Below are 25,983 nucleotides of genomic sequence, written 5' to 3' on the forward strand. Positions count from 1 at the left end.
TTTGAGATTGCTTCAGCCCATGTTTTTATACACTAGGATGAATTTCATCAGGCTTTAATTTCAGCAGATGATTTAAATATGCTCTAGTTATGAACGTGTTCTCTGCCTTATTCTTTCCCAATTCTCATCTGAGATTTTACCCCTTTGTTGCCACACTTAATTTTGTTTGCTGCTTGATTGCAGCCGAAATGCAAGAATTGTTAGCTCTTTGACCTCTACATCAAACTTTCTGCTTTTATACTGTGGCAGGGTACCACTCTCCTGAGCTTTCCTCTGTAATTTAAACATTTCTTTGTTATCCTTTGTATTATTTTCTGTTTCTATGTACAGTTTTGCCTTGACTTTTTCTGACTTTGTCCTCATATAGTTGTTCTTGCTTTTTCTTTATACTGGTCCCCTTCATCTACCTTAGCCACTATTTTCTATGTGCTTCCTTTGGTTAAGGCAAGCTGGTTTCTTAATAGATTCTCTGTTCTGCCTGCTCACTGGAATAGTTTGTGCTTCTGTTCTTAATGTGTGTGGGAGGTTGTTTTTGTTGTTTTGTTTTTTCTTTTTTTTTTTTTTGTCTGAAGAGCTGCTCTTTAGATGGTCAGCCCAAAGATACACAGTCTTTGACTGTGGTCTACAGCAAATGCTTACAGAAAATAGATAAGAAAAAGGATGGTTGTTGAAAGATGAGAAACACAAAAATACTCTCTTTTTTCTTTATTTTTTTTTCCTGTCTCCTAGTAAGTCCGATCTATCTTTCTGTGAACTTGTTGATTGGCTTTCTTGCAGTTCTGTTAGCCACTTCTTTATCGCTTGTCATAGAACCATAGATTCATAGAATCATAAAATGGTTAGGGTTGGAAGGGACCTTAAAGATCGTCTAGTTCCATCTCTCTTGCCGTGGGCAGGGATACCTTCCACTAGACCGGGTTGATCAAAGCCCCGTCCAGCCTGGCCTTGAACACTGCCAGGGATGGGGCAGCCACAGCTTCTCTGGGCAATCTGTTCCAGTGTCTCACCACTCTCATATTGAAGGGTTGCTTCCTTATATCTAATCTAAATCTACCCTCTTTCAGTTTAAAGCCATTCCCCTTGTTTTATCCCTACATGCCCTCACAAGAAGTCCCTCTCCAGATTTCTTGTAGGCCCTCTTTAGGTACTGGGTTTCCTGTGATAACGTGGTTAATCACTTTGGATTTGGAATGCTAAATAGTTGTAACTGTGAGACAGTTCAAGAGACAATATTTTCGCAGAAAAACTCCTGATAGTCTTTTTGGGGAAAAGGTGTGTGTACACTTGATGAAAAAAGTGACAATTATGTGGCATATTTATGGCCATTTTTGGAAATAGGTTATCTGAAACATAACTTCAAAAGTAATTTACTCAACTTCTGAAAAGCTTTTTTGTCATCTAGTAGGTGGAATATGCTTCTTTTGATGCTTTTAATAGTCCTTCTCAAACATCTCATCCTGATTTTCATCCCTGCCCCCCCGCCTCCCTCCCCGAAACAAATTATCCTGGAGGGCAAGTGCTACAATGTCTAAACTGCTCAATGGAGCATCAGTAAAAGTATTGGGATTCTAATAAACTAATAGAAAAAGAAGTGGAAATGAAGAATAGGAACAAAGGAAACAAAATGTTCAGTCTATTCAGTCTGTGGACTCAGAAAAATATAACTAATTCAATGAAGCCTGAATTTCATACTTATGATGCTCTGTGTTTATTTTTAGCAGTAATTTGAAAGTCTGTATTCAGGATATTGTCGTTTCTATGTGGCATAAGAATTCTGATGTGCTAGAGCTTTACCTTAAGTAGCCCATCTGTAATTACCACTGTTGCCTGACAAGCAGAGATATTCTTGTCATCCCTGTAGAACACTTTAATAGAACTTCAGGAGTTAATTTTCCAGCTTATGAATTGAAGGAAAGAAAAGAAAGCTTTGTAACTGACTTAATTTTATCCTCTTTTTTCCTAAAGGCTTTTGATAGAGAGGGTGACCCTATAAGATACCTCATTCAGAATGGAGATCCTCAACAAGTTTTTAATCTCTCTCAAAGGTAAGTGGAAAAACCCTTAGAAAATAGACTTGTAACTTTTCAGTCAAGTGAATATGTGGCCTGAGAGCTAAAGAAAAGACTTGTAGCCAGACATATTCGGCTGTTCCTTAGATTGGCTGTTAGACGTTAATGAGAGCTCTGTGAATGATATTGTACTCTGGAGTTTTTCACAGGGGACTATCTGTTTATTTTAAACACTTTTGTAGGTAAAAATCACTGAGGTGGAATCATTCTATTCAAAATAGTGACCAGAAATTAATTAATAATTTTATATTTGTCAGCTCTTGACTAACATCAGGGACAATTTTTGCTTTCTTTTCTAATTTCTTGCCTTCAAGTGTTTTAGTTCTGCAGTGGAAAGTCTTTTGAGCGTTGTTGTAAAACCTGTTTTTCTTAAATTGAATGCCAACTTAAATAGAGTTAGAAAGAAAAGTTATGTTATGAAAACATAAGCACCAGATAGGTCAGTGCCTGTCCCACCACCCCCTTCTTTATTTTACCCAAGCAGCTACTATTACATGCCAAACTATCTTTTATTTTTGCAGGAGGAAGGGAGGGTGCTAAGCTGACTTCCTGTGGTGGGTGATGAAACAAAAGTAATCTGGAGTTTATTTGTTCATGGTGCAGGTGTAATTGTAAAAAATTGTTCAAATTTGGTGTGAGGAAGGAATTGTACTAAAACAGGTCTGTATTTTCTGAGTAAGTTCTACATTAGTCACTAATCTCCCATATACAGAGAATCAAATCACTTATGAAACAATGTGAAAAAAAACCTTGAAGATCCCAAGACGCTGATGCTGTTATCCACCTATATTGATGGGTCCTCTAATAGTAAAGACTTGTCAGGCAATGAAAGGGATAACTTAGAGAGAGGAGACTGCTTTGCTGAGGTGGCAAGAGCAGGAAATCATGTTGGGCTGCTGGTTTTATTCATTGCTTAGGGCTGGAGTTTTCAGTGCAAAGCAGGAAAGGTATGCTTTGCTAATCAGCTCAGAGGGAGCACTAGGAGTCATAGTTCCAGCACAGTGCAGGTTTGTAGGGTTTTCTGTACAAGCAATGTTAGCAATCTTCCCCGTAGAAACATAGAGAAACTTGGTCTGACCCACTCTGTGACTTTAGAACTTGAATAATGAGTGTGCCTGGCTACACAAGAGGTACTCTGAAGTAGGGGGGATCACTCAGTGGGTAGTTGTTTTGTGTTGCTCATGCTTATCACAATGCTGTTAACATCGCACCATAAAAATCCTGGTAGTTCTCCATACCAGAGAGACTTAAGAAATGTCTGCAAATTCAAGCCAACTTCAGGCCTGCCAAACCCATGGTGTAAAGGTATTCTAGAAGTTGGATCCTAGGCAGCACCTGTATTGTCCAGCCTGGGATACAAACAGTGTGGCAATACCCAGAAATCAAGCTGTTAAAGGTGGTATGTGAATTCACAGCTGTGAATTCAGTCTGAAAATAAGTAAGAAATGTCCGGTTTGCTCTCTGAAGGCCGCAGGCAGAGAATATCCCTATGTTGTCTAGGGGCAGTGTTGAAGCAGGTGCAGGTGTCACCTCCCAGGGCCTGTCAGGGGTGGCTGGGAGTCCTCTTCCATCCTGCCCAGCCTCCATGGCCCATCATGGGCAGCCTGACATCCCCCAGCCTCACATTCCCCCTACATGTGTCTGAGCATCACTGCACATTGAGGATTTCAGCACAAACTCAGGTGTGTGTTTGTCTTTTTGATCTGTTGCCTCTTGGTAAAAAGAAGAGCTCTTAGAAGTGTTCTCTGAAAAGTGTTTTGAAGTGTTCAAAAACCATGTAGATGAGGCCCTCGGTGGTAAGGTTTAGTGGTGGTCTTGGCATCCCTAGGGTAATGGTTGGACTTGATTATATTAAAGGTCTCTTCCAACCTAGTTCATTCTATGATTCTCTCCTTCCTGCTCTCCTTGCATCTGTCTCCTTGGAAGTTGTTTGTGCAAAGTTTTCTTCAGCCTTTTACACATTTTTTCTAGATGCTGAAATGCCTTAATAGGAGATTAAAGTAGGATTAATATTAAACAAAGCATATAGTTAATGTGAGTGGCATATTAAGGCTACTGGAATTTATCTCAGTGTTACATTAATACATTTTTAAATACTTTAAAGCCAAGACGGGACCATGAACATGATTCTGTCTCTTTCTCATCTGGATTATTTTCTTGCATCCTAGAGCATGTCAGTTAATCCCTGTGTAATTCCCCAACTGGCGGCATGAGTACTGAATATTACCAGTTTTGCATCTACCTACTAGATCTCTCATCCTCAGTCTGAGGATTGCGGGATGGTTTTGTTCTTTCGTCTTTGACAATACAACCTGAGCATAAGCTGTAGTAATTTGGTGCCTCCTTATGTTCCCTAGGGACAGTGATGATTAAAAGTTGGGGTATTAGATGAATGTGAATACATCGGAATCCTTGAATAAACACAGAAGATTTTTATAAACTGTCCTGTCTTTTGAATGGTGTTCATCTATTGAAATGGAGACTGTAGATTACAGTTGTTCAAGTGGTAGGAAGGAGATAAAAAAGGTGGTATGATAGTGCAAAAATATTGGAGAAATTTAAATGGATATGTGCAGCTAAAGATCTGTGTCAGTAACACAGTATTTATTGTCAATTGTTGTCAATATTTTATTCTTAGCTCCAATTTGATTTTTTTTTTTTTATGTATTAGTACTTTACCACATAAACGTTAAATGTTTTATTCATTGTTCCTTTCCAAAAAAATTCTTCTGTTCATATTTTATTGCAGTGTCTTGGAAAATGCTGAAAAATGTATATGATCTATTATGGTAGCTAACTGATTTGCAGAAACACCTGGAAATAAGAGAACTGTTAAAATACAGACCATAATTTAGCATTTTTGACAGTTAATAATACATCTGACTTTTCAACAGCCCACAAAGGAAGTTCATGCCTTTCTCAGTAGCATCACTACTGTTTGAGCATCTGCTATTTATAAATTTAAAAAGTGTAGTTTGAAAGCTAAATGGTCTTTAGCAATATAACAATAATATTACTTGCACTCACCCAAATATTCGTTACATAAGAATGGAAGCAAAACTGAGGTGCACTATGTTACTAATTTGCCACACACAAATTACAGGGTGGGTTGCTGGAAATCCCACCACTTTTAAACTCACTGCTTTCTTGTGGTCCATGTATGTATGCAAAGCCAAGAATTTACTGTTAGTCTAATTAAAGTCTTAGTAGTCCAGGTAAGACACTAATGCAAATAGCTAAAATTGCACATATACCTGTGTTTTACTATGTTGTATGTAAATAAAAATATGTATAGTGTAATTTATTTTGCCTATATGTAATTTTATCATTTATGTATATATACTCACATATATGTATACATACACATGTATTTTAATAATATGTAGCTGTATTTATTACATATATTTTTATATATCGTTTATAGGTAGCTATATATAGCTACATACATTTATATTACTATATATGTGACTATATATAAAAAGAAATATAAACATATACACAAACTTTCTAAGGTCTGTTCCTTGATCTTGTGTTATGCTTTATCCTTTCACTTTCCCTTTGGGGATCTCAGGTCAATAATTTCCTCTGGAGCAGGGGTCTATGCTGAGTCTTCAGCATGTGAAGTCCTGCCCTGGGAGGAGGAGTATGACGCTGACAGTTTCATTCTCCTCACTCTGGGAGATCCATTTTGAATCATTTTTATGTTTGTTAACATACTCCACACTTTTTAACCCATCTTTGTGCAAGTCTGTCTTACATCTGAGCTTACCGCATGTGCTGTGTTTTGCACATGTGGATACCTTTTTATTGTTCTTTTTGTGATCCCAAACTGGTTTGGGGCAGCTGCTAAGGTTGTGTTACTTTATCAGTGGTAGGCCACTGGTGAGGTCTTTGTAGCCCAGGAGCTCTGGTGTTGTCCTGTGCTTGAACTTTCGCTACACTAGAAGCTGTGTCTGTACTGCTCTGTATGTGATTCAGTCTTCGCACAATAACCATGTTATAGCTAGCTATTAGTTAAAAAAATATATAGAAAAATAGGCACCACACTACAAAATTGTAGAAAAGTAAGCAAAAGTCAAAACAATGTTGGTGTTGGGTACATGCTTATTAGATAATTGCTGTTTAAAGCTAAAACCATCCTCTGAGCAGGCCAAAGCAATTCCATGCAAAGAAGCATGACAGGTGCTGAGGCCCTCTTGTATCTTGGCACAACACTTGTGGCTTGGAACAAGACATGTCAGCTCCATATTTACTGTGTTACAAAACTATGCACAATATTTGTGTGTCCCGTTGTTTTTTAAAACCTCCAGAAAATAATTTTGGGTACAATGAAGTTGCTAGCTTTTCCTTTCTTGAGGAAGCTAAACATGACATATGCCTATGTTTGACTTGCATAGCAATGAGGCAGATTTAATGTAGCATCTCCTGAAATATTCTTTTATTTGGTTACTGAGCTTGTATGTTATTTTATCTACCAACCTTTCGCTCCAAGGGGAGAATTATGCTCCCACTCAGTGGTTTCACCTATTTCTGTAGTATTTATTTGAAGAAACTCCTTGCAGTAACAGCTTGCCAGTAAGTGTTGGTATCTGTCTCTGCTGAAAACAATGTTGGAAAAAATCTTGGCCTAGCACCAGTTTGCTGAAGTCTTCTCTGAGTAAGAAGTTACAGCAGAAACTCTGCAGAAATTTATAAAAAATATCATTAGGTAGAGATGATATGCATCTAAGCATTCTGGAGAATTACAGCTATTGAAACCTCATTGTTAGGTGGGACTTTGATGGTTTGGTTTGGCTTTGGCTTTGTTGTTGTTGTTTTAATAAAATCCTTTTCTGCACAAGTAGTTGTTTAGATTCTAGGTCATGAACATAAATTGTAGGTCAAATAGTAAAATTTATAGCTGTGACTGACAAATACTTGTGTCTGACATCTCCATTAAAAATCGAGTAATACTAAGATCCCAGCTTATGTGGATTGTGCACTGCAGAATGATGTACTGGTACACTTTTCTTAAAAAGTTATGAGTTGGTTATGATGTGTTTGGTGGAGTTTCATTAGAGAAACTGCTTAGCAATGCAACAAGAGAATAAATGTCATCCTGGATCCATGTTTGTTAGTGCATATTTATTAAATAGATGATGGATTGGGTAGCATGTAAGAGAGATATCAATTTGTTACATATGTAACCAGGTTCCAGTAGACACCAAAATCCTGTAAATGAAACACAGAGCTTTAACCCTGGTCAGGGAAGTATCGCTTTGGTTAAGCAGAGTTTAGCTTGCTTAGACAGGATTGTCATCTTAACATTGTGTGGGATCTTGTCTCTGTGCTGCTGCACACACCTACAGCACACCTACATGAGGAAATTAGATCATCCTAGAGAAAAAATCCAAAATGTTTCATTTGTCAGTAATTACAGGAATTTGCAACATTTTCAAACAGCATTTTTGTAAAATTTTATTTATTTTTGTATATGTGGATTCCAAATAGCTGCTCTTTCATATCTTTTAAAATGAGCGTCAATAATCACAATATCCTTATTTGTTTTTCTAAACGTTTGTGCCTATATTAATATTTTATTATTAGGGATTGTGGTCTATCTGTGCTTGCACTGAAAGGGCATTAGCTCATTACAGCACTTTTTACTGAAGTTACTCAACATGCAAGTTAGTAGCCTTTCCCTATAAAACTCAGAGGAAATTTATACTTAAGACCATGTGTGTTGTATTCCCAGATCTTACTGCTGCAATCCTGTCAGGGGCATCACAACTCCTCTGTGATTAATAGACAGATTGTGATTCTCCCATTCATTATAACAGTGCAGCTGTCTAACAAATGAGGGTCCCGTGTTCAGTGTAGGCCTGTCTACTGTAGAATCCTGTAGATTGCTAGGTGGTTCTTTTCATCCGAAACTATACAAGAACTGAAGCGGAAAGCATTAGAAAGTAGTTCATCGTTTTTATTAGCCTTTACCTACCATGGAGCATGCTTTCAGTTCTAATAAAGCCTGAAAGCTTATTAACTTGCTCAAAGAGAAGCATTTGTATAACACAAAGTAGTGGAACAAAAATGCTTGTAGATATCTTACAACTGTTGTGTTAATATTTTATGTTTTTGTTTTATTACTAGTTCTGGACTGCTAGCCTTAGGAAAACCCTTGGACAGAGAAAGCACCGATCGCTATATTCTGATTGTTACAGCCTCGGATGGCAGACCAGATGGGGTGAGTTTCCTGTGAAAGTTTGAGAAAATGGGCTATTTTACAATATGCAGTTAGGCACTTGAAGGAGTCTAATTGTAGTATCTTTTACATGGGTCTTGACCAAATATATCTGTAATCTGCAACAGTTTTCCTTTACTCAAAAAGATTTGTGTAGATAAAGCCTGTGTATCACTGGAGTAATGTCCTTTGATCTCGAAACAAAGTGACTTTGCTTCTGCTTCTGCCTTTTTGTTATTCTTTGACAAAAACCAATGCAGTCAAGGTTTTGCATTATTCAGATATGTGCATCTTCTTACTATTTCTTCTCCATGCTGTTAAATAACCTATCTTCCTTCTTACGTTCTCCTAATGATCAGTTATGTGGGCAGCTATATTATAGATTTGTACTTTATCTAGTAAAATGCATTGCACTTTTTTCAGAATTGACAGATGAGAGCACTGTCCAGCTTCAATTTTTTTAAGCTCTCAAAGCTTCTCTGGGAAAATGCCCATGTCACTTCACTTGAAAAAAGAACAACTTTTGTATCAGGAGGTATTTCTAAATCTTTTATGTTTGCATTGATCAGGCATGCAGTGGCCATGCAATCAAAGCAACAAACTATTGCTCATATTTGTGTTTAGTATAACAAAATTGTGACTTTTGATTTCTATACTAAAAAGTGGAGGGCTATTTAAAGATATATATTTATTTATCAAGCAGAGGCAATAGAATTAGGTTTTCTGAAAGTTTGCAGCAATCTCAACAAGGAGAATTTACTGCAGCTGGATTGTGCAAGGTATATGAGAGCACAGCAATTCTGCTGTGGACTTGTGCCATGGAGTAATAGTGTAAATGGAGGAGAAGTCTTAATGTATCTGACCTTAAATGTACAGTGTATAAGGGCAGATCTAAAATAATACATCCACATTATCTGGGCTATTCTAGAAGGCAGCGTTCAGCTTTGAGGTTGAAAGAGAAATCTTTGACAGTTTGCTGTGGAGCTATCATGAAAGCTCTTTGGTTTGGACCTTTGCTCACCTTGTCTTCACCGCAGCAGAGGAAAATCTTGTGTGTTATTCCTGTGGCATGCTCTGTTCCCTAGTTTAGCTTCCTCAGCTTATAAGGCTCGCCTTCCTGCTCCGTATTTACTCAGTTTGGTTTGTTTATCTTTTTCCTCCAAAGTATTGAGGAAGTTTTAAATGCTTTATACAATTCTGTGGCAATACGGAGTAAGTATAACAGAGCCTACACCTTTTCCATTAAAATTCCAGTTACAGTTATCTTCTGTAATTCATCTTAATGTTTGTAATTTTGCTACTTGTGAACTACTTTCTATTCTTGATAGCTATGAGTTCAATTGTTTTAATCTCTAACTTCCAGCTGTGAAATCTGAAGATTTAAATAAAAGTCTTGTGTTCTGTTTCAGACTGTGTTATGCTGCTGAAATGCTATCTAGGGGCATAGAAAAGCTATTGAAAAGATACGTCCTCTTTCTTTCATCAAGAGATTCATTCTCTTTGTCCTGGAACTTAATTGGACATCTGATCCATTTTAACACTCAGCAGATAATAGTTGCTTTTTTAAATAGAGTTCCAGTTAATCATTGCATGCTGCTTAACATAAAATAGTTGTATGTAAGGTGAGATATATATGTAAGGTGAGATGTGGTTTTTGAAGCTAACAGTGTGAAACCACCAAAAATAAACTGTGGAGGGCTGCTTAGTATTGTCTGTGGAATACGCTGATGTAGGGTTGACTGTCTGTTGCAGTAGAAGTCATTGATATTCAAGTTTGTGAGCAGTTCAGTAGCCAGGCTGGAGCAGTAGTGGCCATGTTGTTGGGGGAATGGACTGTCCTTTTATTCTTCATGCATTACCTAACCCAGTGGAGACAGGGCTAGAAGTTCCTAGAGGTATGATAATACAAATAAGAACAGTAGCATTCTCAAAAGCAATTTTAATAACATGCAAATTTCAAGGATTGTATTAGAGGTCTGGGGGTTTTTTGGTGGTTTTTTGGGTCGGGTTTTTTTGGGTTTGTTTGGTTTTTTTAATATCAAGAGTATCCCATAAGGAAATCAAATAAATAGAGTCCAAAGAACTGTTGTAACATCAATGAAAGGTATTTGTGATTTTTCCAATGCTGGCATAAAACTAAACTCATCATTTCTCAATAAGCATAACAGTTCTTACTAGTACAGCAGTCACTTGACAAGCAGAAAGACGAGCAAAACAGCAGCAGGTCGCTTGACTGTTTGGTACTAAATGCTCTTGATGGATGGTGGTGTTATGTTGTTGTTGCTCCTGTCACAAAAACATACACTTAAAAAAATCAACTCCCCAGCTATCTTTCCTGCTATCCATTACCTGCTTTCCTTCGTTGATACCATGTTTTGGTTTTTTTTTCTCCAGAGTTCTGTATCTGCAGGTGTATGTGTTAATTGTTCTCGCAGTGAAACATGGTCACACTTTCTAGCTTTTGTGTGTTCTCTTTACTGCTGCTTGGTTTGGTGTCTTCATCACTATCTCCTACGTGGCTGTAGCTGTCCTCTTCTGTTATGATACTTTCTGCCAGCAGTGGAGCACCTTTCTTCTTAAAATTGTCCAGCAATATGGCTTACTTGACAAGCTGACTGGACTGCTCTTGCATATTAAGCTTCTGGTGACAATACATGAAACAAAAGGATTGGCTGGGCTTGCCAGTATCACAGTCAAGGCTGTCTAAGTTTCTCAGCTTTTATTTTACAATCAAATAGGTGCAGTGGGGAAGGTCAGACCATTAAGTCTCCATGCCTTTTCCATGCCAGGAAACAGTGAGTTTGACTTATTTCATAGAATCATAGAATAGTTAGGGTTGGAAAGGACCTTAAGATCATCTAGTTCCAACCCCCCTGCCATGGGCAGGGGCACCTTGCACTAAACCATGTCGCCAAAGGCTCTGTCCAACCTGGCCTTGAACACCACCAGGGATGGAGCCTCCACAACTTCCTTGGACAACCCATTCCAGTGCCTCACCACCCTCACTGTAAAGAACTTCTTCTTTTTATCTAATCTAAACTTCCCCTGTTGAAGTTTGAAGCCATTACCCCTTGTCCTATCACTACAGTCCCTAGTGAAGAGTCCCTCCCCTGCATCCTTATAGGCCCCCTTCAGATACTGGAAGGCTGCTATCAGATCTCCATGCAGCCTTCTCTTCTCCAGGCTGAACAGCCCCAACTTTCTCAGCCTGTCTTGTTTGGGAGGTGCTCCAGCCCCCTTATCATCCTCGTGACCCTCCTCTGGACTTGCTCCAACAGCTCCATGTCCTTTTTATGTTGAGGATGCCAGAACTGTACACAATACTCCAAGTGAGGTCTCACGAGAGCAGAGTCGTGAGGGCAGGATCACCTCCTTCGACCTGCTGGTCACACTTCTTTTGATGCAGCCCAGGATACGGTTGGCTTTCTGGGCTGCGAGCACATACTGCTGGCTTATGTCAAGCTTCTCATCAACCAACAGCCCCAAGTCTTTCTCCACAGGGCTGCTCTGAATCCCTTCTCTGCCTAACCTGTAGCTGTGCCTGGTGTTGCGGCGACCCAGGTGTAGGACCTGGCACTTGGCTTGGTTAAACTTCATAAGGTTGGCATCAGCCCACCTCTCAAGCATGTCAAAGTCCCTCTGGATGGCATCCCTTCCCTCCATATCAACCGAACCACACAGCTTGGTGTCGTCGGCAAACTTGCTGAGGGCGCACTCAATCCCACTGTCCATGTCTCCGACAAAGATGTTGAACAGGACCGGTCCTAACACCGATCCCTGAGGAGCACCGCTTGTTACTGTTTTCCAACTGGACATCGAGCCGTTTACCACGACTCTTTGCGTGCGGCCATTGAGCCAGTTTTTTATCCACTGAGTGGTCCATCTATCAAATTGATGTCTCTCCAATTTAGAGACAAGGATGTCGTGCAGGACAGTGTTGAACACTTTGCACAAGTCCAGGTAGATGACATCAACTGCTCTGCCCCTGTCCATCAGTTCCACCCATCATAGAAGGCCACCAAATTGGTCAGGCAGGATTTCCCCTTAGTAAAACCATGCTGGCTGTCACCAACCACCTCATTGTTTTTCATGTGCCTTAGCATGTTTTCCAGGAGAATCTGCTCCAAGATTTTGCCAGGCATAGAGGGGAGGCTGACTGGTCTGTAGTTCCCTGGGTCTTCCACCTCCCCCTTCTTGAAAATGGGGTTATATTACCCTTTTTCCAGTTGTCGGGAACTTCACCTGACTGCCATGATTTTTCGAATATGATGGACAGTGGCTTAGCAACTTCATTTGCCAGCTCCTTCAGGACCCGCGGATGGATTTCATCAGGTCCCATGGACTTGTGCACGTTCAGGTTCTTAAGATGGTTTCGAACCTGATCCTCTCCTACAGTGGGCCTAAGGTCTTCATTCTCATAGTCCTTGCATCTGCTTTCCAAGACTTGGGTGGTGTGGTCAGAGCATTTGCTAGTGAAGACTGAGGCAAAGAAGTCATTAAGAACCTCAGCCTTCTCCAAATCCAGGGTAGCCAGTTCTCCCAATAGCTTCCAGAGAGGGCCCACATTGTGTCTAGTCTGTCTTTTATTTGCTACGTACCTATAGAATCCTTTCCTGTTATCTTTCACATCCCTTGCCAGATTTAATTCTAACTGGGCCTTAGCTTTCCTAACCTGGTCCCTAGCTTCCCGGACAACGTTCCTGTATTCTTCCCAGGCCGCCTGTCCTTGCTTCCACCTTCTATAAGCTTCTTTTTTCCCCTCGAAGTTTCCTCAGCAGCTCCTTGTCCATCCATGGAGGTCTCCTGGCCCTCCTGCCACACTTCCTTCTAGTCGGGACACAACACTCCTGAGCATGTAGCAGGTGATCCTTGAATATCAACCAGCAGTCTTGGGCCCTACTGCCCTCTAGGACTATATCCCATGGAACCTTACTAAGGAGGTTCCTGAAGAGACTAAAGTCTGCTCTCTGGAAGCCCAGGGCAGTGAGCTTGCTGCATGCTCTTCTCACTGTCCTGAGGATCTCGAACTCGACCATCTCGTGACCGCTACAGCCAAGGCTGCCCTGGAGTGTCATATTCCCAACCAGCCCCTCCCTGTTGGTGAGCACGAGGTCAAGCACGGCCCCTCTCCTTGTCAGCTCCTCTATTACTTGAAAGAGGAAGTTGTCTTCCACAAAAATCGAGGAAACTCCTGGATTGCTTGTGCCGGGCCGTACCGTCCCTCCAACAGATATCAGGGTGGTTGAAGTCCTCCATGAGGACAAGGGCCTATGAGCGTGAGGCTGCTCCTATCTGTCTGTAGAGCGCTTCATCCACAGAGTTTGCCACTCTTCTTTATGTCTTTACACAATTTCTTTGATTTGCAGCTCTTTTGGACTTATTCTCTGCTATTTGACAGGCTCCTCCTGGGCCAGGGGCTCGTTTAAAGTTGCTACCTGGTAACATGGCAAACTGATCTAAAGACATGGATGTTTTTTTAAACAAGTCAGTGCAATTTCATGGAGGACTTTTCCTTTTTAACTAATTTATATCAGAAAATAATGGTGTCTCTTTATGAAAATTTCCTACAATTACAAAACTGCTGTTCTCCAAACTAATTCACCTACTGCTTGTCATCAGGGTTTGCTTTTTTGAGCAATTCGATTAGGGCCTACAGAAAACAGGTTATCTGACTGAAGAACTTGTTTCAGTTAATTCCACAGGTAGGTGCAACTTAATTTAGATGACATTAAAATGTTTTAGCTAGTAGCGTACGAAACCCGACTTCTTTCCACCCAACAGTGGCCTGTTTGAAACCAAGTATTAGAGTCAATACACTTGAATTAAGCTTTTGTATTCTATAGTCTGTTCTATATTTGCTTGTTTCTTTAAAATTTGAAAGGAATTTAATGGGAAAAGACTTTATTAGTGTGTTTGGGGGGGGTGTTGATTGTTTTTATTTTTAAGTAGAACTTTTCTATCCATTTACAACATGAAAATTTGGCATTTGTACATTTTTGTGGGTAGGTTTTATGAACAAAAATCATAAGATCAAAGGATAATGCAGGTTACATGTAGGTGATGTAGTTTTAGGTTGTTTCTCAGTCATGGTCATCTATGGTTGTACTGTTGATTTAACTGTGAAACAGGTTATTTAATTCATAACCTTCAAGTATACAAATGCATAAAAAGCCATGTTAATATCCTTACATAATGGAAAAAAAGAAAACATTTTCATTGATGTTTCATACTTATCTGAAAAGTTCAGTCTTGTAATTTCCGTCAGTGAATTTGCTTCACAAATTGTGAACAGTACTCAAGACATTTCAATACCTAGAACATTTTTCAGCCAAATTTTGTCTTGAACAAAGGCTTCTAGCCATCATAACAAAGGTTTCAAAGGGGCACAACTTCAATATGCTATTTTAAATAATAGTATATAAAATACTTAATTTTAGATGAATTACTTCAAATGGGAAACATTGCTATGCTTTGAAATTGCTGAAGCTTTCTGAGAAGTTGTCTGTCTCTGCTTTTAAAGTTGTCTGTCTCAAGGTGATCACTCTTGTCTGTTCAACATTGTTGTCTATGAGTGTTTTTCTCCATAGAGATAAGTAAGGCTTGTTAGGTGGTTGAAGCCTGTATTTCAGTATTGTGTCAGAATCTCTGGGATTGACTCACCTGAAGCAAACAGAAAGAAAGGGCCAGAATGATTCATCATCTTTCCTACCTTTAACAGTGGTTTAGTTCACACACAGATTGCCATCTTCAGCCCTGTCAGGATCTTCTTTGGCCTAGGGGGACATGCCAAAATGGATCTTTTTCCACTTCTGGTATCTCAAGGAGTTTGGAGGTTAGCACATGGGGCAGCTGCCTGCTTCCCATACAGGATCACGCTTCTGCTTGGGGTGCAAGAGCCCATGCACCAGTCTTTTGGTGAGCAACATTTCCTCCGAGTGCCTTTCCCATAATAATGGTGGTACAAACCATTACTTTTCTAAACTCACAAGTTACTGGGTTCCTGATCTTCTTAGGGGCTTGAAACGGTTTCCCCTGCAGCTGCAACCAAGCCAGGCCAGCACTGTGTGCCCTGCCTGTTCCACTCTGCTGTAAACTCCATGGGATATTGGAGTAGTACATAGTATACAATGTGTTATTTGCTCTCCTTTTTATTCCCAGTGTTCTCTAGGGAAAACTGACTGTTCCCCATCATCATCATCTATGAAGTCTGTTGAACACCTTTTTGTATTTGAAGTCTTTGGTCCCACACACCTAAAGTTTTTGGCATTTTAAAGGTTTTTTTTTCCTGCTGCTTTTTCAGTGTCATTAATAAAGGGTCTAAGAGACTTTTAACAATGTTGTTATGGCACTAAGTAGTTGAGGTTTCTGTATTCTAAGGCTCAAGGCTTATCTAACTGCCTAATGTTATGTGATGACAGTCATGTCGACACCTTTTGACTTTCGGGGACTGCCTATTCCATCAAAATCAATACAGACTTACTTATGCCTTCACTAAGCAATACTGCTTTCCATTTGGTGGTGTGGCCTGCCTGACACCATTTCATCACTTCTGCATGGCTTATAATGCTCTTGATTGTTTAAAATGCTCAACTGTGCTTCCCAAGTTATTGTTGTTCTTGAGTTATAGCATGGAGTATTAACAGGCTTGTTGTTTTCCTCTGACCTTGGAATAATACAATCTACCACTCATCACTGTTAACAATACAGCACAACAAACAAGTATGAATTGAGTAGTTAGGAAAATATTTTTATTTCCCTAGTAATGAAACTTAGTTGTAGATGGGCAGAAGAGTGACGTATGAATCAAAAAAAGATATGAAGCTCAATTTTTTTCACAAATTGTGGTGTGTTTGTACGGGATTTCAAGGCAAGAATTCATGTCTTTGCATTTCAAACAGAAGAAGTTACAAATAAATATGCACGACTTTTGTTAGAAGAAAGAAAATGCCTTCTGTGCTACTTATTTTTGGCTTGTATGTGTGTGCCAGTTCATTTATATAGATAAAACAGGAAGCTCCATTGTTTTGTCCTAGCGTGTATTGTGTGATTTAGGCAGAATTCAAACCTCCAAATACAAATGTCTAGTCATGAAGATATTCACCCAGCACTTCAGAAATGTGTTTCTGCCCAAGTTTATAAAGCCATTTGGGGGTTAATAATTACACATTCTTAAAAATTGACAGTCATCCAGGGGCTGTTCCCAAACCTCCCAGGCAGGGAGGCTGAAGGGAAGCAACAACAATGATATCCCTAGTCACCATCACTTTGTGGTACTCAGAAAATATTGACAGGGTTCGTATTCTTTCGTTTGTCTTAGAAGGCTCAACCACCAAGCCACTAAACTACTTTGGAAGTCCAGAAGAAGCTGTTGTCTATCTGCTCTTTTGAAATTGTGCTGTTCAGGGTCTAGTCCAAGATTGCTGGATAGGAAAGATCAGAGGCGACCTAGCTGTGGAAGAGTTTCTCCGAAAGCCATGAATCCAAGACCTTGCCCATTAATCTCACGCTGTGCCCCTTTCTTCTGCAATGAACACTTATGGAAAAAAAATGAATAATTTTAGTATTGCGGACCCCACAACTGGTTTAGGGCCATGTTTCCTGGGGAGACAGAGGCACCATCAGGCGACCCTTAGCAAGGCATCTGAGAGAGAACTGTGTTCTCTGGCCTGGGCTGGCCCAGATCAGCCGAGCGCAGAATGCAGCGATTTTTTGTGCTTTCTGTATGGGGTTCTGGATACCCAGCACTGGATTCCAAATTCCACTCTGATGTCTGATGCATAAAAGTGAAACACTGCAGTGTTTAACCTTTAAGTGTGGCTAAAACATTCATGGCTTTGCACTGTACTAAGCACAAGATCTTAAATCAGTGGGACTTAGAATTTAGAAACTCTGAAAATCATGTTTTTGGCTACAGTATGCAGAAGTATGGTGTTTGTAGAAGGTTATGGAGGTCTCTCTGCCACAACTATGCCATCAGAATGACCAACATTTGAAAACTAGTGTTTGATCACCTTATGATCTAGCTAAATAATTGCCACAGGCTTTAAATGAAAGTCAAATATTACGCATACTTGTATACAGTTGATCGTAGACAAAGATGTGTCAGAGCAGGGCAGCCTAACAGTCAATCTGTTCTAGGGTCCCTGAGGCACACTGGTATGTGTTGTTGTAGACCCAGATACCATGCCATATTCCTCCGAACTGTCTCATTATTGACCAGAATAGCCCAACATTTCAAGAAGGTATTCATGCACTGGAAGAACCATAAGTAGCCTTATTTCAGTGCATTGTGTTTCGTCATGTAAGTTAGACTTGGGTATTTCAGTCATCTTAGATCATTAATAATTTAGAGCATTTATCTCCCATGATGCTTGGATTAATTAGCTTCCTTAGGGAAAACAGGTAGCACTAGATCAAGATAATTTAGACAAGGATTTACTATTTGAATAGCATACAGAAAATTAATTACAGTAAATTTTCTGTTACTCCTGTAAATATTACCTATATCTGCTCCATATCAGTTCCATTACTTATCAAGAATAAAGCGTGCATGCCTCTTTCAGTAAATACTTACTGAACAGAGATTTTCCATACAAAAAGGCTTGTATTGAAGAAGATGTTTACTTAACTGACCTTGTTGTAATTGGTAACACAAGACTGAAAAAAAAAAAAAATCAATGTGATCTGTTGGATCTGTTCCACATAGTGTGGAACTTTAATACTACCTTAATGTGGCACATTTATTTTGATCTGTTGGTGCAGTGGGAAGGAAATGTTCTTAAATATATGAAAAGGAAGAATTTAAGCAGATAAATTACTTTGTACTTCCTCCTCTAAAAAACTCAAATTATTTTCTTTTCAACAATACAAACTGTAACAAAAGAGGAACACTGCCTATTACTATTTTCCTCACAAGTATGTACTTCATATGAGAAAGCCTTAAAAATTAAAGCTGACCTGTAAAGTTCAGTTGGCATGAGAAGAATTTGTCCAGCCAGATTTCCTCTTCTGCAGGAGAAGGCTTTTCTCCATGCATTAGCTCTTTTATTAGGACGATCGTTAGGAGACTCCCAGATGACGAGTGTTTGTGCATCTTGTCTGCTTGCATTGCATAGATAATATTCCCCATAAAGGCTTTGATTTCAAATGTTAACAGGAAAGCAGTGATTTAGGTAATCCTCATAAAAAAATAGATTAATCACAGTTTTCAATCAAATATTCTGAGCAGATTGTAATTCCATTTTGAAAGATGACTTTAATTAAGAGAAAAAAAGTTCTGCACCAAGGATTATTGAAGCGTTTTGTATGCCCATATAATTAAGCTTATGTAGAACTATGTTAAAATAGATCTTACATCAAAGTTTACAGAAACAGTAATGTATAGTGTAACATTATGTATACATTATGTTATTGTGTACATTAATTCAGTAGTACCACAGTCGTGACAGTAAATATCATGGTCATGAATTCTAGTTAGACTGGAAAACATAAGTTGGGTAGACTGTTTTTCAGACACACTGTATATGCAAAGGTAGAGAGCTCAAGAGCAGACACATAAAGCTCCTTGCCCTGAACTCTTTGTAGCTGAGCATGCCTTTCAGACAGATCTTGCAGGTTAGCAGAAACCTCTGTTGTTTTTGTAACAGCAGTAAAGTCTCCAGTTCCAAGTAAATAGATAACCCATGCAAGAAGGGTAGGAGAATTGCAGCCCAAATTCCTCACCTGTTTTGAAGTTCTCAGGTTTGGTTTATAATATAAAGATCAATGTAGAGATGCCACAGCTTCATCCATTTGTGATTAAGACACTGACTTCTGAGCTCTTCATATAGATGCAGATCCATTTTTCCACAGCTTTGTCTCTGACAGGTTGCGTGACAAATGTAGCCTACTTTGTACATTACTCTCCAACTATGTTAGGTGATGTGTAGCACAGATTATGCTTTAAACTTGGGTCATTTAGCCTGGGCCATACAGCTTGGGCCATAAGCTACCAGCTACTGCTGGTTCATCCAGTAGAAACAGTAATTTTTCATTCCTGTTATATTGAGATGCTTTTCAGCTGCTTGGACAGCATATCAATACTCTTTCTCTTCCACAAATACATACACAGGGTTGAACCCTATGTGGTTACGTGGCTGGTGACTGGCATAACAGTAGAGACCTGTCCCATCAGTTCCATGCATTTGTCAAAGACATTTCTTGAATGTACATGATTTTATCTTCCTTTCCCACTAAAGTTCTCATCTTTTATATTTCCTTTTTGGATGTGTGAGGTTTTAGTTTTTGAGTGTTTCCTTTAGAGATCTATTTTTGTGTGTTTGACAGTTTTTCTCTTTTTTTTTCCTCGCCCCCTCGCTGGCTTGTTCTGATCTTTTTTTTTGTTACTGTAATTATTGACAAGCTCCAGCCTTGTCTTTCTCTTCAGCCTCACTCTCTTCTCTCTCCTAAATTTCTTTGCATTCCAGCTGGCCATTTCTTCTTTGTAACTTGGAAAGGAGTAGGGGATCGGTAGATACCTCTTTTAAAATTCTCATGCCCTACACTGGAAGGAAACAAGGTCTGAAAATACCTGAGGCTTGCATCCTTGCTGATAGGAAAATCTCTTCCACATGGCCTAGTGGACATTGTTTGTTGTGGGTATGCAGCTTCTCTGCATTCAAAAAGGTTAGTGAATAAGACCGTAACTAGTTGTGCAGATATACCCATCACTTTTTCTGACTTTGGCACTTCACTGTCATCCTCCATTACCAAACAATATTAGATTCCCATTAGCAACATGTTAGCTGTCACTTTCCTGGAGCTGAACTTGGACAGCATGCAATTTACCTGTTATATAGTTCACGTATATTTTATTCTGGTACTTATCACTCCCAGTATCTTAAGATCTAAGCAGCTGTTTCCCCTGTTCAGTAAAGAATAGCTGTTATTTTGAATATCATAATTTTAAATGTAGTTTTCTTGAACTGAATATAGACAAGTCCTGATATGTAGATCAGAATCATTATTTGCAGTTTCTTTTTTGATCAAATAAGGCTTTGGGCTTTGCCTCAGATCTTATTATATGCAAACTTATTATATCTAGAGATGATAGTGTTTATCTTAGAGTTTGTCAAAATTAATAAACTTGCTTGACATCAGAGCTAAGAATGTTTCCTCTCCCAGGCATAGAATGCTCTCATCAGTACCCAACTTCAATTTAAATGGCAAGGTACAAATAAAATATGTCACAAGTGAAATTTCCTTCAAATTTATCATCCATAATGTTTATCAGGGCTTGGTGTACTGAGGACAAAAGATAGTTGTGGAAGTGATGTAAATTACATTTATTGCTTATGGAAGAATTACATATGTAAGAACTATTTTAGTAGCCCTAAGAAAGCTATAAATTGCAGCTGCTGATCTCTTGTTTGACTTATATTTATTATAAAAGAGAAGTAAATACGGGTTTGTCATGGTTTAAGCCCAGCTGGTAACTCAGAACCACGCAGCCTTCTTCCCCCGTGCTCCCAGAGGGATGGGGAGGAGAATTGAAAGAATGTAAATCCCACAGGTTGAGATAAGAACAGTCCAATAGCTGAAGTATAATACAAAACTACTACTACTACCACCAATAATAATAATAATGATAAGAGAAATAACAAGGGGAGAGAATATAAAACTAAAAGGGGAAAAGGAAAAGAAAACAATAAACACAAGAGATGCGCAATACAATTGCTCAACACCCACCAACCGATACCAGCCCGACCCAAGCAGCGATCTGTCCTTCTGGGTAACTCTCCCCAGTTTATATACTGGGCGTGACGTGCTGTGGTATGGAATACCCCTTTGGCTAGTTTGGGTCAGGTGTACTGTCTCTGCTTCTTCCTGGCTTCCCGTGCCCCTTCTCACTGGCGAAGCAAGAGACTGAAGAAGTCCTTGATCGGAGTAAACATTACTTAGCAACAACTAAAAACATCGGTGTGTTATCAGCACTGTTCTCAGACTAAAGTCGAAAACACAGCACTGCACCAGCTATTAAGGAGAAAAACAACTGTTACAGCTGAACCCAGGACAGGTTTACATCAGTAATTAATAATAAATGCCTGATACAAGGCTGTACTACTCTTTCCCTGCATGAATTTCCAGTAATAGCTTCAACACTCCTTTCCAAATCATATTTGACAAATCTTTTGTAGAAATGTCTAGTTTTAAAACAGCCAAGGCAGGTTTTTATCCTTACTGTATTATCTTGGTATTTGCATGAGGAGTATCCATTTAGTTAATACATAAAACCAGTTGTGAATTAGGTGTCTTTCTCATTACTTTAGGGAACCACTCAAGTTTGTTTACAGACTTTCAGTGGTAATTAAACATATGTCAAGAGCTTGAGCGAAACAGCAGCTCTGTTACATGAGAGTTTGTTTTACTGTCTCCTTTAGGATCCTCTGCGAAACACTGCAACTTTTCATAATTCCTTTAGAAATTTGTAAAGTTTGCTTTTGTTCTGAAGTACATAATGAACAAAATAGTGTGTATACAATCAAAGGGGCAAATTAAATGAAACTAGCCACAAATGATTTTATTCAAACATCTTTTCTTCAAGCATCATTTTTTTCACTGTTTGTTTTCCTCAATCTTTGCAACAAAAAATCTGCTTTCTAATGCTGGTAAGCATTGACTTATTTTTACTCTGCTGTATGCAGGTCACCTTGCAGTGGTACAAGACTAGAGGCAAACAAAGAAGACAGTGACGTTGTAAGGAGTTGGGATGTAGGTTCCAGATACATGTCACAGCACTTGGTGTATGAGAACCAGTGAACAAAGAGATATTACTTTTTTTTTCTTTTGTATTTTGAGGGTATGAGATATCCAATGCAGCTATATTTTTTCATTTGCTAACAAAACAAGAAAGCTGGCTTTGCAGAAGTAAATAGGCACCCAATTGGAACTTGTCTTCAAATATAACTTTTTCTGCTTTAATAGTCAGAGGTGAGAACTATTCTTATAAGTCCTCATGCTCTTTATTACTGACTTGAAAAATTTTGATGTGGTAGTTGTGACAAAGTTAAAAGCATCACTACCTCCCTGCAAGTGTGCTGGAGGTTTCCTTGGCCGAAGTATTTAAGCTAGTGACAGAAAATGAAGCGGGGTTTATGTGACAGTGGGAGTGATTCTGGGCAGCCACTCTTACCCGCAGTTGAAAGTGATGATAACAAATGGTAGGCTTGTCTAACAGTACAAGAAACTGAGCTTTGTACAAAATCTAGTGACCCTTTCTGAGCATGTTTACTTTCACCCTCTCCGCAGTGCACATTTTATCCCCAAAGCATCCATTCACTACCTGTGGTCTTTCTTGCCTCTTGACTAGTATGCCAAATAGTTGCTTGATTGCTTTAAGAATGGGTATGACCCACAGTCTACTTGCTTGCTTTTTTTCTGTTCCAGTGACAGACTGAAAAGAGGTTATGGCTAGCCCTGAACATAACTTCTAGGCAATGATTATTTAGTCAATGTGATTTTAGTGTTGCTGGTGACTTCTTACATTATCTACAGGATGGATGATCATGATGTTACCAATACTGATCTGTGCTGCAGTTCTGAATAAACCACTGTAATTTATTCTAGTTTTCTAATAAAGGCTATTACAGTCTTAAGCTATGGCTTGCAGAGAGCTTAAGCAAATCTTTGGAGCCATCTAATGGGGATATAAAAATATTGATTTTATTTAATAGTCTTTGATTGTAGCAGTTTCTGATGTTAATGGCAGAACTTCTGCTTCATGCATCTCAAAGACATAACGGTAGACAACGGATGACCCCTTCATGTAAAAGGTTGACATTGCTCTATCAGTGGGCTAACATATGTTTCCTGTGTTAAGGTGAAGTAGCAAATCTTTTGAATATTCCATTATTCTTTCTCAGTTTCAGAGTTTGTTGCTAGAAGAGAACACAGGGGCATTGCTGCTAACCCAGAGTTTGTTTTGAATGCCCTTCTTGGTGATCCTGCAACTCAATTCATTCACTTTTGATAGTTTGCTAAATTGTGACTAATATAAAAAGGAGTATTATTTGAAATGTTGGTCTTATTACGGGATCTTATTTTAGTACCTTTGGAAGTTTAGGAAGAACAGAAAACTTGATTTTATAAAATAATTTTCCTGTTTGGCATCTCAATAAAATATTATTCCTTTGCAAAAATATTGCCTTTTTAATTCATAAGTGAAAATTTTAAGTATGAAATGAGACTCAGTAACAAGTGGAGCACTATCCTGTGTGGCTGTGTTGGCTGGCAGGTAAGGTGGGAAGCCTAAGATGAGTAAAAGTATTGTCATCAATTTGAAAAATACAAAAAATTCTTAGATAATTGAAGAGTTAGGAAATAATTCTGTCTCTTCTCCTACCTCCCTCTCTCCCTTCTCTTAAAATCTCCACAGACTTCCTTTTATTTATTTTTTTTTCTTGCAAAACTAAGCCAAGTGAAAACTTTTCAGTTTTTCCAATTCTTCTTAGTCTGGTGGTTAGTCTGACCTGGAAACCCTTAGCAGCCATGACAAGTCCTACCTTACTTTACAGAATATCCTATAGAATAATTCAAGAAAACTTTCAGCATTCACATACACAGGTCAGGCTGGTACTTGATGTGTTGATTTTTTTCAGGTAATCCCTATCTAATGATATAAGGGCATCAAAACATTAATTCTTTATATTCTTATCCAGGGAGTGCTGGGACAGGTTCCCTGTACCTGTCTATGATGTGAAGACAAGCTGGAGCACAGCATGTAGAAAACACTTTTGCTTACCATGCTGAAATGCTCTCATTGTCCACATGAGGAGAAGCTATTAGTTATGTCCAATCTGAACCTCTCTTGTTCGCTTTACACTTGTTTTGTGTCCTAACACTAAGTATGTAGGTATGGTCTTATGAGGGCTGAGCAGAGAGGATAATCCCTTCCTTGGATCTCCAGGCTGGTCCCCTGTCCATACAGCCCATGAGCTTCTGGCCTGTTTTGTTGCAGGTCATGCAGCTACTCTTGCTCCACTCAATATTTGCTGACAATCACAGGTTTTCCTGCAGAGCTACTCCCAGCTAGGAAGGCCCTTGCCCAGGTCCCTGTGAGGGGCTTGTCCTTCCCGGGGCCAGGACTGGGCATTTGTCCTTGCTGAATTTCACAGAGTTCCTGTTAGCCCATTCTTCAGCTGGTCACCATCCTTTCTGAATAGTAGCCCTGCCCTTCAGTATATTGACTGTTATCACCAGTTCAGTGTCACCTGCACGCTTGAGGAGAGTGTGCTTCATTACCTCCTCTACATAATTGATAAAGATTTTAAAAAAAGGCCTTAAAATTAACCTTAAAATTGAGGTTATATTAAGCAGAGCTCAGCCTCCGCTGTTGCCTCCACTGTCTCCTCTTAGGTGAGATCTGAGGCTTTTTTGATACTTCAAATGACCACTTCTACATGTATTGCAGTATTGCAGTAAGCTCTGTATTTCTAATATTATAATTATTGTGTTTCAAGACTTGAAGGAGAAGAAAAGTTCCCTTTTGTGTTCAAGATATAAAAGTATTGCTGCAGGGTCATGTTGTTAATAGCATGTTTCCAGAGCAGAGAGTTCCCTGGGTTTAGAAGAACACTGTCATTTAGAAATGATTGTAAGAGTTCCTTATAACATGCTGCTACATTTGTCTAAAATAAGTATGTAAGCCGCCACCACTGGCATGCACTTAGGTACAAAAGTGAGACCTGTAAGTAATTCACAACCATGATTTTACATTCAGCACGTGATTCAGAAGTTACCAGATGCAGAGACATGTTTTGGCAGCTGTTCTGAGAGCTGCTTTGGGTTGATTCAGTGTCATCCAAACTAAACTATATACAAAAAGAGCAGGAAAGAGGACCCCAGAAACTACAGGCCTGTCAGCCTGACCTCAGTGCCGAGGGAAGGTCATGAAACAGGTCATCCTGAGTGAGATCACACAGCACGTGTGGGAAAACTGGAGGATCAGGCCCAGTCAGCATGGGTTCATGAAGGGCAGGTGCTGCTTGACCAACCTGATCTCCTGCTATGACAAGGTGACCCATCTGGTTGATGAGGGCAAGGCTGTAGACATTGTCTGTTTGGACTTCAGTAAAGTGTTTGATGCTGTCTCCCACAGTGTTCTCCTGGAGAAACTGGCTGCTCGTGGCCTGGATATGTGTATTCTTCACTGGGTTGAAAACTGGCTGGATGGCAGAACCCGAAGAGTGGTGGTGAATGGTGTTGCATCTAGTTGGTAACCAGTCAGTAGTGGTGTCCTTCAGGGCTTGTTATTGGGGCCAATATTGTTTAATGTCTTTATTGATGATCTGGATGAGGGGATCAAGTGCACCCTCAGTAAATTTGCAGGTGACACCCAGTTGGGTGGGAGTGTTGATCTACTGGAGGGTAGGAAGGCTCTGCAGAGGGATTTGGACAAGCTGGATCAGTAGGCTGTGGCCAGTGGCATGAGGTTCAAAAAGGTAAAGTGCTGGGTCCTGCACTTGAGCCGCAACAACCCCATGCAATGCTCTAGGCTGTGGGAAGAGTGATTGGAAAGCTGCTCACTAGAAAAGGACCTGGGAGTGCTGAATGACAGCTGGCTCAACATGAGCCAGCGTGTGCCCAGGCAGCCAAGAAGGCCAATGGCATCTTGGCCTGTATCAGAAATAGTGTGGCCAGCAGGGGCAGGGAAGTGAT

At 39.5% G+C, this 25,983-nt stretch overlaps 1 protein-coding gene across 14 annotated transcripts in view; it reads left to right on the forward strand.

The window, feature by feature from the left end:
• Nucleotides 1-25,983, forward strand: part of PCDH15 (protocadherin related 15) — an 805,351-nt gene that overhangs the window by 626,026 nt on the left and 153,342 nt on the right. For all 14 annotated transcript variants that reach the window (XM_030486584.1, XM_030486585.2, XM_032919940.1 and 11 more), the window contains 2 exons: nucleotides 1,966-2,045; nucleotides 8,199-8,292. In XM_030486584.1, coding sequence (XP_030342444.1) covers nucleotides 1,966-2,045; nucleotides 8,199-8,292 — 174 coding nt within the window. The remainder of the gene's footprint in view (nucleotides 1-1,965; nucleotides 2,046-8,198; nucleotides 8,293-25,983) is intronic.

This window comes from Strigops habroptila, chromosome 5, assembly GCF_004027225.2.
Source record: "Strigops habroptila isolate Jane chromosome 5, bStrHab1.2.pri, whole genome shotgun sequence".
Taxonomy (NCBI): Eukaryota; Metazoa; Chordata; class Aves; order Psittaciformes; family Psittacidae; genus Strigops; species Strigops habroptila.